At 41.4% G+C, this 14085-nt stretch overlaps 1 protein-coding gene across 4 annotated transcripts in view; it reads left to right on the top strand.

Moving 5' to 3' along the window:
* The first annotated feature begins 6748 nt into the window (after positions 1-6748).
* arhgap17a (Rho GTPase activating protein 17a) overlaps positions 6749-14085 on the top strand; it is a 46895-nt gene continuing 39558 nt past the window's right edge. For 3 of the 4 annotated variants that reach the window (XM_038974747.1, XM_038974748.1, XM_038974745.1), the window contains exon 1: positions 6752-7253. In XM_038974747.1, coding sequence (XP_038830675.1) covers positions 7129-7253 — 125 coding nt within the window. In that variant the 5' untranslated portion in view covers positions 6752-7128. Of the gene's footprint in view, positions 7254-14085 lie in introns of all 4 variants that reach the window. The other variant, XM_038974746.1, reaches the window with a different exon arrangement.

The following is a 14085-nucleotide window of genomic DNA, read 5'->3' as shown; positions in this document are numbered from 1 at the left end:
CCCAATGGACTACTAGGGGGGCACTTGAACATTCGTAGTGTCATTCCAAAAAGTGATCAAATTCAACATCTACTCACAGACTCCAACCTTGAATTCCTCTGCCTCTCAGAGACATGGCTCCATAAAAACTCTCCATATGCTGCTTTGATTGTGCCCGGCTACAATGTTTTCAGGAGAGACAGGTTTGAAGGAAGAGGAGGGGGTGTGATGATTTACATTAAATAACATATCCGATGTAAACAAATTAAGTGGTCATGTGATAATGAACTAGAATGTATTGGCCTGAACGTTACACTGTCTCCCCAAATGTCTTTTACCCTTATTGGAATGTATAGGCCACCTTCCACCAAAAGTGTTTTTTGATCAGTTTAATAACATGTTTAGGGAATGTGATTTTGGGAAAGAGGTAATCTTAATGGGAGATTTTAATATTAATTATGAAGACAAGTCTTGTAGGAAAACCCTCAAACGGATCACTAATACCTTTGACTTTACACAGCTAGTTAATAAAGGGCCAACCAGGGTGACTTGTTGCTCTAAAACACAGATTGATTTGGTGTTCAGTAATTAACCAGAGACAGAGTGACTAAGTCATTCAATATGGTTACTGGGCTATCTGATCATAATCTGACACTTATAGCCAGAAAGCTGTCTAAGAGCAGGTTTAACCTCTCTACTGTTAGAAAGCCAGATCAACTAAGAATACCTAAGAGTGAATTAAACTATTTTGAAAACGCAATTAAGGGAATTAACTGGAATGATCTCTTGTCCTATACAGACGTGGAAGCTGATAGTCAGGTTTTTCTATTCACAATCCAGACTACAATAAATGGTTTCTAAAGAAAATCAAATCCAAAAGAGCACTCTTCCTTGGCTAAATGGAGAAATCTGGAAATTGATGAAAGAATGAGATTATGCTCTAAAAATAGCCCTAAAATCCAAATTAGAGCATGACAGACGTAGGTTTACCATGTTGAGAAATAAGGTGATGAAAGAAATCAGACAGGCCAAGGCAAACTTTTTTATTAACATAATTGGTGAAGCAAAGGGAAAATCTAAATTGATCTGGGAGAATCTAAAAAAGTTAACAGTGCAAAAAGACTAGAAATCATGGTGAATAACAATCTAACACAGGATGCAGTCGAAATAGCAATAGCCTTCAATTCCTACTTTATTGACTCTGTCAGGGTACTGACACAGAACCCCTCCACTGGTTTCTGGGGCTCAGTGCTAGTAAATGACACTCAACCTGTCTTCATCATAAGGGAGGTTTCTGAGTCAAAGGTGAACAAGGTGATTAGCTCACTAAAGAACTCTAAAGCCAAAGATGTGTTTGGGCTGGACTCTACCTTTCTTAAAAACTACAAAGAGTCACTCATTGGCCCCATTACTAAGGTCACCAACACATCTATTGGTCTCGGGTGTTTCCAAGGGTATGGAAGTCAGCCATAATAACGGCCATCTTTAAATCGGGCGACCCTGCTGACGTGAGTAACTACAGGCCCATTAGTATACTACCTGTGGTGTCAAAGGTTGTTGAAAAGTGTGTAGCAGAACAACTGATTGCCCACCTCAACAACAGCCCCTTCACATTACACTCCATGCAGTTTGGCTTCAGAGCGAAACACTCCACAGAAACGGCCAACTGCTTTCTTCTGGAAAATGTGAAGTCCAAGATGGACAAAGGGGGTGTTGTTGGGGCTGTGTTTCTGGACCTAAGGAAGGCTTTTGATACTGTTAACCATGAGATTCTCATCACAAAATTGTCCAAGTTCAACTTTTCCCCCGATGCCTTGAGATGGATGAAATCATACCTTGAAGGCAGAACTCAGTGTGTCAGAGTGAGCAATGGGCTGTTGCCCACTCTTAGCTATGATGTGGGCGTGGGTCAATACTGGGGCCCCTCCAGTTCAGCCTGTACATTAATGATCTGCCTTCTGTCTGTACTGGGTCTGAAGTTCAAATCTATGCAGATGATACAGTGATATATGTGCATGCAAAGAGCAAACAACAAGCTGCACAAGAACTCCCTACTGTAATGGTCCAGGTTACAAAGTGGCTCAGTGACTCGTGTTTGCATCTCAATGTGAAAAAAACTGTTTGCATGTTCTTCACAAAGAGGGCAACAGATACTACTGAGCCAGATGTCTATGTGTCAGGGGAGAAGCTCCAGGTGGTATCTGATTTTAAGTACCTTGGCATCATATTTGATTCCAACCTCTTTTAAAAAGAATGTGAAAAAGGTAATTCAGATAACCAAATTCAACCTAGCTAATTTCCGATTTATACGAAATTGTTTGACTACAGAGGTAGCAAAACTATACTTCAAATCTATGATACTCCCCCACTTTACATACTGCTTGACTAGTTGGGCCCAAGATTGCTGTACAACATTAAAACCTATTCAGTCTGTCTACAAACAGGCTCTCAAAGTGCTTGATAGGAAGCCCAATAGCCAGCATCACTGTTACATCCTCAGAAAGCATGAGCTCCTGAGTTGGGAAAATCTTGTGCAATACACCGACGCATGTCTTGTATTCAAGATCCTAAATGGTCTGGCTCCCCCTCCACTCAGTATTTTTGTTAAACAGAAAACCCCAACTATTGGCAGCAGATCCACAAGATCTGCCATGAGAGGTGACTGTATAGTTCCCTTAAGGAAAAGCACCTTTAGTAAATCCGCTTTCTCTGTGAGAGATTCCCATGTCTGGAATACACTGCCATCAGACACACATATCACACTTTCACAAAATGCATGAAGACATGGCTAAAGGTCAATCAGATTTGTGAACATAATCCCTAGCTGTGTATTGCCACTTTCCATGTTGTCTGTTGTCTGTAGCTTGTGAGGTGTGGAAACACTTTGTTGCTTTTATGAATTTTGTCTTGCTGCTTTTTGTTCTATGTTGCTCTGTCTGTATGCTACGTCTTGCTTGTCCTATGTTGCTCTGTCTGTATGCTATGTCTTGCTTGTCCTATGTTGCTCTGTGTGTGCTCACTGCTCAATGATTGTCTATATTGTAATTGTTTTTAATAACCTGCCCAGGGACTGCGGTTGAAAATTAGCCGGCTGGCTAAAACCGGCACTTTTACTGAAACATTGATTAATGTGCACTGTCCCTGTAAAAAATAAAATAAACTCAAACATTCCTTTGTCTCATGCCCTTCTGTACACTTCTCACACCTAGGGACCTCCCTCCTACACACTGCTCCCACATGCCCATAAGCTTGGCACCGCTAACAACGTAATGTATTCAGCACAAAAGCTCGTACAGGATAACTTATATATCCTAACATCACTTTGTTGGGCAAAGACTCAACATCAAAACTCAAAAGAACAGACAATGACTCTTCTGTTTCACCACTCACGCCACCGTGTCTGCATCGCACCAAACGACGAGCATCTTCCACTTCAGTTGGTCAACTTTTACATTTACTGCTACCCCAGTAATCACTCCTTTCAATGGCGCCCTTTTCTTGAGGGTAAAACAATTCACATTTCTTGCTGATATTCGTTTAACGCGGAGCGCCTTCTCCCTCTGAACAGCAGAAACACAAGACCAATTCTGGTTACCCTCACCGATTCCACAGCACCCACCCTGAAACCACAAATGGATCAGCCAAAAGGCAAGGGACCACTTTTTCCAAAAACTTCACTCCTACTGCCACAGACTCATCTTTATCCTGACCCTCGGTGCAAGCCTCGGGCTCTGAGAACTTCACTACACCTACCACCTCCGATACTTTGCCCTCATTCACTTCCATGTCTTCTCCTGTCTTCAGCTCACTCTGCTTACACTTTCTACCATTCTTCTTTAACAAACCATCTCCCTTTTTTCAGACATTTTTAACCGACTCAAACTCACCCTCTTCCTCCCTCCCTCTCTCTTAGACCTCCTCTGCCTCTCTTTTCCCCTCCATTCCTCCTCCGTATTCCAAGTATACATCTCTTTATGATAATACTGCACTTCTCCTGACATCTTGTTCTTGCCTTCTGAAGGGACACCATTTAACAAGGTGTCACAATCTCCGTACAATCAGCACGAACCCCTCGGGATGTAGCGCTCAACAGTACATCCCACTTGTAAAGCAGCCGCCTCGTCTTGATGTTCTTCTTTGGGCTACTTGGGCTACGGTATATGTGTCCCACAATGCAACGCTGTATTCATTTTCTAACGTTTTCATTGCCCTACTCTCTAGCCGCCACAACCAATAAATTAAATGCATTATAATGACATCAGATAACCTCTCAACAGATCTGGGATTGTTACTTTAGATACATCAAATTTCATTGGGATTGTTATGATGTTACACGTATATGTTATCTCTATGGTATTAAGTATGGGTCAGTTATAGAAATAAAATTTGACAGGGGTTTTGATCATGTTGACTTCAATTAAGACATCTAGTTTTGTGCAGGTAATAATGCCATTTAGTTTAATGCCAGGCTTGGTGGGCTCAGCCTCAAGAGCAAGTGTAAATCTGGTTGACACCTAACTCGTGATTTGCGTCAGCCAGGCTAGGCAAGTGCTGCCAATCCAAATGGAATTAGATCAATAAAGAATGGCAGCCATACTAATAAATTATCCATACTCCCCGTGGCCATGGCAACTTTATCAGTAAAACCTGTCTCTCTCTTCTGTTTTTCTTATCTTCTTTTCTCTCCTTCAAGATTATTTTAATGAAGGGAATTGTTTTACATTTTTCCCGAGGAATCAGATGACAACACATGTTCATTAGGGCTGAATCTTTTTTCATCCCGAGAATAAATAGGGCCTAACTTTTCTCCCGGGTAACCCGGTATTTCCCGCCAGAACCGGAAGTGCCATTCAAAAGCATTATAAAATATTTAAATATGTCTGCATTTGATTAAAGCTTTGATCAGCATGAAAATTCAAACCTGATGCTACCTGAGCCTGATGAGCCATATATTAAATACATTTTACGAGCCCTACAATGTTAACGAGCCCAAGCCCAAAAAAGGCCAAATGTTTGTGACTTTATCCAATACATAGTCTATGATATAGGCTACTGCACATTACGCACGACAGAAAAACATGAAAGCCCATAGATGTAACTAGCTATATGCTCTCTTGGGTAAATAAATGAATCAGTAGGCTAATCTTTTTTGAGTGTGAACTGTATTACTGTACTGTATTGTATTATACAGTATTTTATGGACTGGAATTACACACATTGTTCAAACCATGATAAAGCAGAAGAGAACATGCGATTCTGCTGCAACACATGCGGCCTACAAAGTTACAAGTATAGGCCAGCGAATTTTATTTCATTTTTGAAATATAATAGGGCCTATTTGTATAATTAGTAGGCTGATGCATATATATTTCCCCTAATGTTATAAGCCTACCTCTTCTTTCTCTCTATTGTTGCTTCAGCCCTTCCTCGCTTTAAACAGTTAAATGAAATACGTTTCCGTGTCCGTATCTTCATCATTCTAATGACACCCTTGAATAATATAGGACTAGAATTAGATGCAGAATGCTTAGACTTCTCTTCACAAAGATTGATTGAATGGTTATGTGTCTGAATAAATAACTGCTATAACCTATCCCCCATCTCGCGTTCACTCTTCCTTCAAACTACTGGTGAGTTCTATTGGCTTCTGTATTTACAAAGACAGCCGTTGGAACCAAAAATCTAAAATGTGGACTCATAAGACCAAAGGACAGATTTCCACCGGTCTAATGTCAATTGCTTGTGTTTCTTGGCCCAAGCAAGTCTCTTCTTCTTATTGGTGTCCTTTAGTAGTGATTTCTTCGCAGCATTCGACCATGAAGGCCTGTTTCACGCAGTCTCCTCTGAACAGTTGATGTTGAGATGTGTCTGTTACTTGAACTCTGTGAAGCATTTATTTGGGCTGCAATTTCTGAGGCTGGTAACTCTAATTAACTTCCTTTCCTGTGGCGGTCCTCATGAAAGCCAGTTCATCATAGTGCTTGATAGTTTTTGCGACTGCACTTGAAGCAACTTTTAAAATTCTTGACATTTTCCGCATTGACTGAACTTCATGTCTTAAAGTAATGATGGACTGTCGTTTTTCTTTGCTTGTTTGAGTTGTTCTTGCCATAATATGGACTTGGTCTGTCTTCTGTATACCGCCCTACCTTGTCACAACACAACGTTTGGCTCAAATGCATTAAGAAGGAAATAAATTCCACAAATTAACTATTAACAAGGCACACCTGTTAATTGAAATGCATTCCAGGTGACTATCTCATGAAGCTGGTTGAGAGAATGCCAAGAGTGTGCAAAGCTGTCATCAAGGCAAAGGGTGGCTACTTTGAAGAATCTCAAATATAAAATATATTTTATATTTAACACTTTTTTGGTTACTACATGATTCCATGTGTGTTATTTCATAGTTTTGATGTCTTCACTATTATTCTACAATGTAGAAAATAGTACAACAATAAAGAAAAACCCTTGAATGAGTAGGTGTGTCTAAACTTTTGACTGGTACTGTATGTCATTGAACAACAGTTTGATATTTCAACTCAACTGTTTTAATAGCTATGGGTAAATGTTACTGTATAATTCTGTAGGCATGTTCAATGTCTTCATGATCACAATTCTAGTGAGGTTGTGAGGTCAGTGCAAATTATTGCAGTACTGTATTGTATCACGGGAGCGAGCAAGATTACTTTCGTAAACTAGCCCAAACTACACAGTCTGCACATTTAGCAGTGCTGGGGACGGTGTAAGACGGATGGATGCTTTTGCTACGTATACTTCCTGCCACCCATTCAACGCCCTCAGCTTGTGCTGGCAAAGAGGGGAGAGGTGTGCTGCAAGCTGGTTGGGAGAAGCGGTCGACGTTGAGTAGCCAGACAGATATTCAGCAATGTAAAGGCTGCAACCAGTCAGTGGAACTCTGGATAGCTTTTTGATCATATACATAGCTTTAACCATGTCGTCAGCTTGCGAGGGAATAGCTTTTTTCTGAAACAACTACTTGAAGGCTAGACTAAACTAGCTAAAAAGTGACTAGTTACAGTAAGTTAGCTATTTTAATTGGTTCATAGCTTAGCTAGCTGCAAGCTAATCTTCGACAAAAAGCTAGCTGGCTATTGTGAACTTCATGACCAACCTAAGGACTCTCGTCTGATGAAGCACATCGCAGGAGTTACTTTTCCAGCTCTAAAACGTAGCAAGACTCCACTGGAGAAGGACGCAAAAATGAAGAAACAGTTCAATCGGATGAAACAACTCGCCAACCAAACAGTTGGCAGGCAAGTAATGTTGGCTGTTGTTAAATTTAGCTAGCTAACGTTAGCTCGTTTTGTCTTTATTGCGGCGTTGGGGGTAGGGATGTTGCCCTGATTTTCTATGGCGTTCATATGCCGTATTGTCAGTTCAGTTGGCTAGAAAATAAATGTTTTGTATCAATAACTGGTCATGTCAAGGCTAGAGCTAACGTGAATGTTGTCCCATTTAATTTGGAGCTTTGTTCATCGAGGAAAAAGTGGTGAGGTTTCCTAAACAGTTCACATCTGTTGCTTGCTATGAACGGTGTGTGCCATGGCTGGAAGTCTAAGCATGTTGTTTCATGGTGAATTTAGCATCACATCTATTCGCCAGCATGCATACCGCACATTTACATAGGTAACGGCCAGATTTGCACATCTTCTACTGCTGAGCTAAAGACATTTGACAGCTGTTATCCAAAGACTGTGACGACGTTCTACTTCACGTGGCCGAGCCACAAATGGCTTATGCTGGAAATGGTACAAAAAGTGCTTGCCCTGCAACAGTTTTTGTCCGCATTTAACTGACATTAACCTGGCTGGTTATTCATCCAACAATTTCATGCGGATACATTAACGTTACCTGACGCATGAAAAACAATCACGTCCGGGCTGATGGAAAGGTGAAATGCCGGAACAATTTTATTAATGCAATTTGTTCGTTCGACATGGTGGGATATTTTTGTGTCGGTAAAATGTATCATGCGAGAAATGGCAGTGGAAACGCCTTCATGCCAAATATTGATATAATAACCATCATATCGAAGTAAACTTGGGAGTCACGCTATGATATGTTGTGTGGTCCTCCCACTATGACTCGGGAAAGCATGCAGGTTATTAGGCTACAGATGAAGTAAATGGTGAACTTCACAGGGTGGTGAAAGTGCAAGGTGATGAGCTTGATGCTCCTTTCCAATAAATATCGAGGGTCTTATTCTGGTGACATGATGATCAATGCTTGGCTGCCGTTTGGCAAATACAAGTAACATCGCTGTTATCCATAATAATCTCATACTGTAGGTAGGTATTCTACCCGCACTGTATCTGCTAGCTGTTGGCTAGAGCTCATGTACCAAGACCAGAGTGGGCACATTTGCTACTGGATATAACGCAAGATTTTGTGACAACCGTCAGCAGAGTTGAAAATGCGATAGAAAACAATGTAACGCACAGGCTTTTATCCACAAAAATGTATTTCGATGGAAACATCTCTGGTGGGAAAATGCTCATTGTTTTATGAAGATTTTAGAATATTCACATGAAAATCTGTCTGAAATTGGATGGAATCCTACCTAGTGAAGAGATTCAAGCAATGTTTTGGGATGCCTGTCCATCAGTGAGTCACCAGTCCTCCAGCTCTGTTGGCTGGCCATGTCACTTCAATGCCATGTCAGCCTAATCTGCTGAGGCAGCCAGGATGAGTGATCAAGTTCATATTAACTGATGCTAACCAAGAGATAACATCCTTGTTTACCCTGTGTGGCTCAAAAGAGCACAGGTGTGCTTGCGGTAGAAGGCCCCCAGAACAGTTTCACCTCTAGTACTTATGGGGGGGGGGGGGCACTAAACGATCAAGTAATGGAGTCGCCATAACGATCAAGTAATGGAGTCGCCATGCTCTTCCATTCCACTTTCACTCAGACTAAAACTGAAACTGCCGACTCAAACAGTCTAGAGTTGCATTTGGCATGCAAAATTACACACAGTCAGCAAGATTTAATGCATTAAACAAGCTAGTGTCTAATACCTGAGATAAGTATGACATGATAGTGCTTCAATGTCTCTTCTCACTCTCAACCATAGTCTAGGGCCCCTGGCCTAATCACCAGTAATGGAACTACCCTTGAGAGAGCAGCCCTTTGAATAAGTGTAATCTTTGGGAATATCTTGTCAACGGATCACTAATTCCGTAGGCTTTTATCCATGGAGAGAGATATAGTACCTCCCTGTAACAGTATCCTTGAAAAGGAGAGGCCTGCCCTGCCTTGCAGACAGTAGCTAGTAGAATACACAGCCAGTGTTGTTGTCTGGCCAGGTCCAGGTTTCCCAAAAGCATCTTAAGGCTAAGTTCATCATTAGAACCTTCGTAGGAGCATCGTTTAATATCTGAGTGGTTTCCCAAAACCATCGTTATTAATGTTGCACTTGAAAGCGCTCGTAATCTAACGCCTGCCTCAGACCACTTGTAGAACAGCAGTGTGTCGTAAGATGCTTTTTTTTGCTCTCCCGCGTCACTTTATACACAGAAGATCTCCGCTAAACGTAGAATCACATGAGTTTTTTGTCTCTCTGACCGCTGATAACTTCAGAACAAAGTTGACCACAAATACAACGTTGCCAAAGTCTTTGCAATGGTATAAACAAGCAATGTATAAAAAAGATGCTTGAAATTAAAACAGTCGGCTATAGGCCTATATTAATCATATTGAAATACATTTTAATGTTCAATTGCGTTTTATTTAGCTACTTGTAGACCACTCTAATTTGTCTCGGTATTTCATGTGTAGCCTTTCATGTGTGCAATGATGTGCCAAATCTGTGATTTAGTGAATTTTTATTAGAATAAGCCACCTCAATATTTGCAGCTATAGGTGGTAATATAATTCTAATGTTTAGTAAAGATTTGAATCGTGAAAGTTCATCCAAGAGCAGCACTCCCTTTCTTTCGATCATATCAGTACCGGCATATTCTCTAACGACACACTTAGCTACCTTTCTCTCTGCATGGTGTTTTGGGAAACGCATGTTACATCTTCGGCCTCTGTAGGAAAGATGCATCCTTAAAACACCTAAATTCCATCTCTATCGGGAAACCGGGCCCTGGCCTGTTATCATTACGTGGGGCTGTAGTGTGAGGGGTGCTGCGTGGGAGTATGAATATAACTTTTAGCTATGGGCTAGGGGAGAGCCCAGCACGGGATGGTACGGAAGGTCTCCTTGGCTTCTCTGAGTGAACACATGACCAGAGATGATACACATTGCACAACACGCAACGGTTGTGGCTCTAATAGTTTTAACTAGCTTCAGGTTCCTACTGCCATGATCTCTGATCTGGCAGAACATAATGGCAGGTGAAAGAACAAGTTGGAAACCTATCCAGTCCTTTCGGTGCTGATGGAGAAAAGGTGACTTGGAAAGGAAGCAATTGAAGAGTTTTGAGACACAGCCAAGATAACATCTCAGACTGGGGAATCTTCCTCTGCTCTGGTCTAAGGATCAAAAGTCACCTAGAATGCCACATGTGGATTGTGGAATGGAACATAGCGTTGAATTGGAAGGTCCATCCGTTCTACAAACTCTAATTCTATGGGGAGAAACAATGTTCATAGGGCCTAGCTCTAATTCTAGAAAAGATCTGCAAGGCTAAGCTACTCTGTACTTCTTTCCAATTGGCATCTTTTGAATGGCAGTGTAGTTAGCATAGAGAGGCATCAAAGTTGCCATACCCAGATAATCCTGGCGTGTTTATTTGAGTGTAACCGTATCCTGAGTGCTCAGAGTATCCCCTTAATGTACCTTCAGCGCTGTGCCACTGGCTCAGGGTCAACAGACAGGACTGCTGGAATACTAATCATTTCCTCACTGTATTTAACTAACATTAAATCAGGAGTGTGTGTGATCCAGAAAGCAGACCTGTGGGAGAGTGTAAGTACAAGTATACATGTGAGCATATGTGCGAGCTACGAGCGTGCATGTGAGCATGAATGTGTGTGTGCTTGTTGTGTGTGATAGAGAAGGGCCTTTAGCCTGTCCCTGAGTTCCTGTGATTGTGCCGGAGCAGAACACTGTGTTCAGCAGTCAGCCACTCAGAGGAAATCTCTCCTTATTCTTCTCCAAACAGGAAATGGCCTGCCAGAGAAGTGCTGTTTCTAAGAAGAGAAAATGGGTGAAAAACACTGGCGTGATGAACGCTAGAGAAGTACCTGTGTAGAAGAGGATGTGAATCCTTGCCTACTCTTGTTTCTTGATTTTAACTCCCAAGTTCTGATGGACTTCAGACAGAACCTGGTGAGGTAACAGGTGATAAGACCGAGCCTGTTCCAGCAGAGTGGTAGAAGGATTGAGGAAAGAATCTAGCCACAGTTTGTCACAGGCAGACAGGTTGCACATCTCAGCACAGTAAGTTGTTTAACTTCTTACGGCTATGACAACAGCCAGTGTAAGTGCAGGGCGCCAAATTCAAACAGAAATCTCATAATTAAAATTCCTCAAACATACAAGTATTTTACACCATTATAAAGATAAAGTTGTTGTTAATCCCCCCACAGTGTCCGATTTCAAATAGGCTTTACGACGAAAGTACACCATCTGATTGTTAGGTCAGTACCTATTCACAGAAAAACAAAGAGAGGAGTCACAAAAAGCAGAAATATAGATACAATTAATCACTAACATTTGATGATCTTCATCAGATGACACTCATAGGACTTCATGTTACACAATACATGTATGTTTTGTTCGATAAGTTCATATTTATATCCAAAAATCTCAGTTTACATTGGCGCGTTATGTTCAGTAATGTTTTGCTTCCAAAACATCCAGTGATTTTGCAGAGAGCCACATCAATTTACAGAAATACTCATAATAAACATTGATAAAAGATACAAGTGTTATGCATGGAACTTTAGATAAACTTCTCCTTAATGCAACCGCTGTGTCAGATTTCAAAAAAGCTTTACCGAAAAAGCACACCATGCTATAATCTGAGTACAGCGCTCCGAGACCAAAACAAGCCATTCAGATACCCGCCATGTTGTGGAGTCAACAGAAGTCAGAAATAGCATTATAAATATTCAGTTACCTTTGATCTTAATCAGAATGCACTCCAAGGAATCCCAGTTCCACAATAAATGTTTGTTTTGTTCGATAAAGTCCAAAATGTATGTCCAAATACCTCCTTTTTGTTCGCGCGTTTAGTTCACAAATCCAAATTCCCGACGCGCAGGCCAGACAAAAAGTTAAAAAATTCCATTACAGTTCGTAGAAACATGTCAAACGATGTATAGAATCAATCTTTAGGATGTTTATAACATAAATCTTCAATAATGTTTCAACCGGAGAATTCCTTTGTCTTTAGAAATGCAATGGAACGCAGCTACCTCTCACGGGCGCACGCCTTACTGAGCTCATGGCATTCTGCCAGACCTCTGGTTGAAACAGCTCTTATTCTCTCCATCTTCACAGTAGAAGCCTGAAACAAGGTTCTAAAGACTGTTGACATCTTGTGGAAGCCTTAGGAAGTGCAATCGGACCAAATTCCCACTGTATATTGGATAGGCAAAGACTTAAACCTACAAACCTCAGATTTCCCACTTCCTGGTTGGATTTTTTTCTCAGGTTTTTGCCTGCCATATGAGTTCTGTTATACTCACAGACATCATTCAAACAGTTTTAGAAACTTCAGTGTTTTCTATCCAAATCTACTAATAATATGCATATCTTAGCTTCTGGGCCTGAGTAGCAGGCAGTTTACTCTGGGCACCTTATTCATCCAAGCTGCTCAATACTGCCCCTCATCCATAAGAAGTTAAAACCACAAGACATTCTTCAGTTCCCTAGTTCTCAAAGGGTTGGGTGTCTAGGTGGTAGGTCCATGCAACACTGAAATTGACTGGTCAGAAGAAGTGGGCTCAGTGGCACAACATCTCCTTGTAAAACTGGACATAGCAAAACCAGAATAATACAAATAAATAAATTATAAAACCTTTACAAATAAAATTTGTAGTGCTCTGAGCCTGTTCTAGTCCTGTATTAGCGGACCCCTCCCCTCGTTGCCGGAAAAAAAATCGCACCACCCCACAACATTTTCCCATGGCTATGAAACCAGACAGCAACAGTATGCTACTTCACACCTGTAAGTATTCAGTTGTGCACAAGTCCTATCATTTCATCTGTGTCCAATATCCATTATGTTGTGAGCCCTGAGCTGCCAACTGTTGCTAATATAACAAATTCAACCTCCTCTCCAAACTGATTGAGTGGTGAAAAGGCCAGCAACAGCCCCTCTATTGTAGAAACCGGATAGAGTATTCATTTACCATCTCCAGCACGTTGCCATGGGGATAATTCTTAGGCTGGTGGCGGGGTGTAGACTAACTGTTATGTTGTTCAGTGATCCAAGTAACCGTTGTTGCTATAGCTAGCTAGGTCACAAAGCTACCTCGTGGTGAGTGTAACAGTTCTACAGAGCCTGGTGTAGTCACTCGGCTCCATTCACTTTAATAGCCCAGGTCAGCTGAGAGAGGCTAAACAATTGTTTTGTTGTTGCTCCTGGGCTGGGACATTATACTAGGTCTATTTTTGTTTTTAGTGACGCAGTTTAGTTTGTCTGGATGAGCGAGTGTGGCTTTTATGTTGTTGGATATAGGCTACTGCTACTCATATTTGTTTATACACCAAATAACCATGCAAATATAATGGATTGGTGCTCCGAGTCAATAATTCCATGCAGACGCATTCCATGCACTCTGAACTGTTATATAACACAGAGGCAATAAATGGGAGACAGCTAGAGGGATTCTGACCTGTGGTTTAGTAATATGTTTTAAAGTGTGTTTCTCTCTGGAGTGCTGTAGATGTGGTGAGTGATGTGAGTCTCATGTCCCCTCTGGCCCTGGCTGCCTGCTGCTGCTAGAACCATGTATGTCCCAAATGGCCCCCTATTAGTGCACTACTTTTGCCATTTGGAACGCAGGCCATGTCTTCTGGTTTCTGAGGTTGAATGTCCACACACTTCATGTGACCTCACCAAGCTGCTTGGCTTCAGGCACTTCTCCAGAAAACTTCTCGACTTGAATCCTCGCTGGATTTGGTTTTG

The sequence above is a fragment of the Salvelinus namaycush genome, chromosome 35 (genome assembly GCF_016432855.1).
Source record: "Salvelinus namaycush isolate Seneca chromosome 35, SaNama_1.0, whole genome shotgun sequence".
Classification (NCBI taxonomy): Eukaryota; Metazoa; Chordata; class Actinopteri; order Salmoniformes; family Salmonidae; genus Salvelinus; species Salvelinus namaycush.
This window is presented reverse-complemented; position numbering and strand designations above follow the sequence as displayed.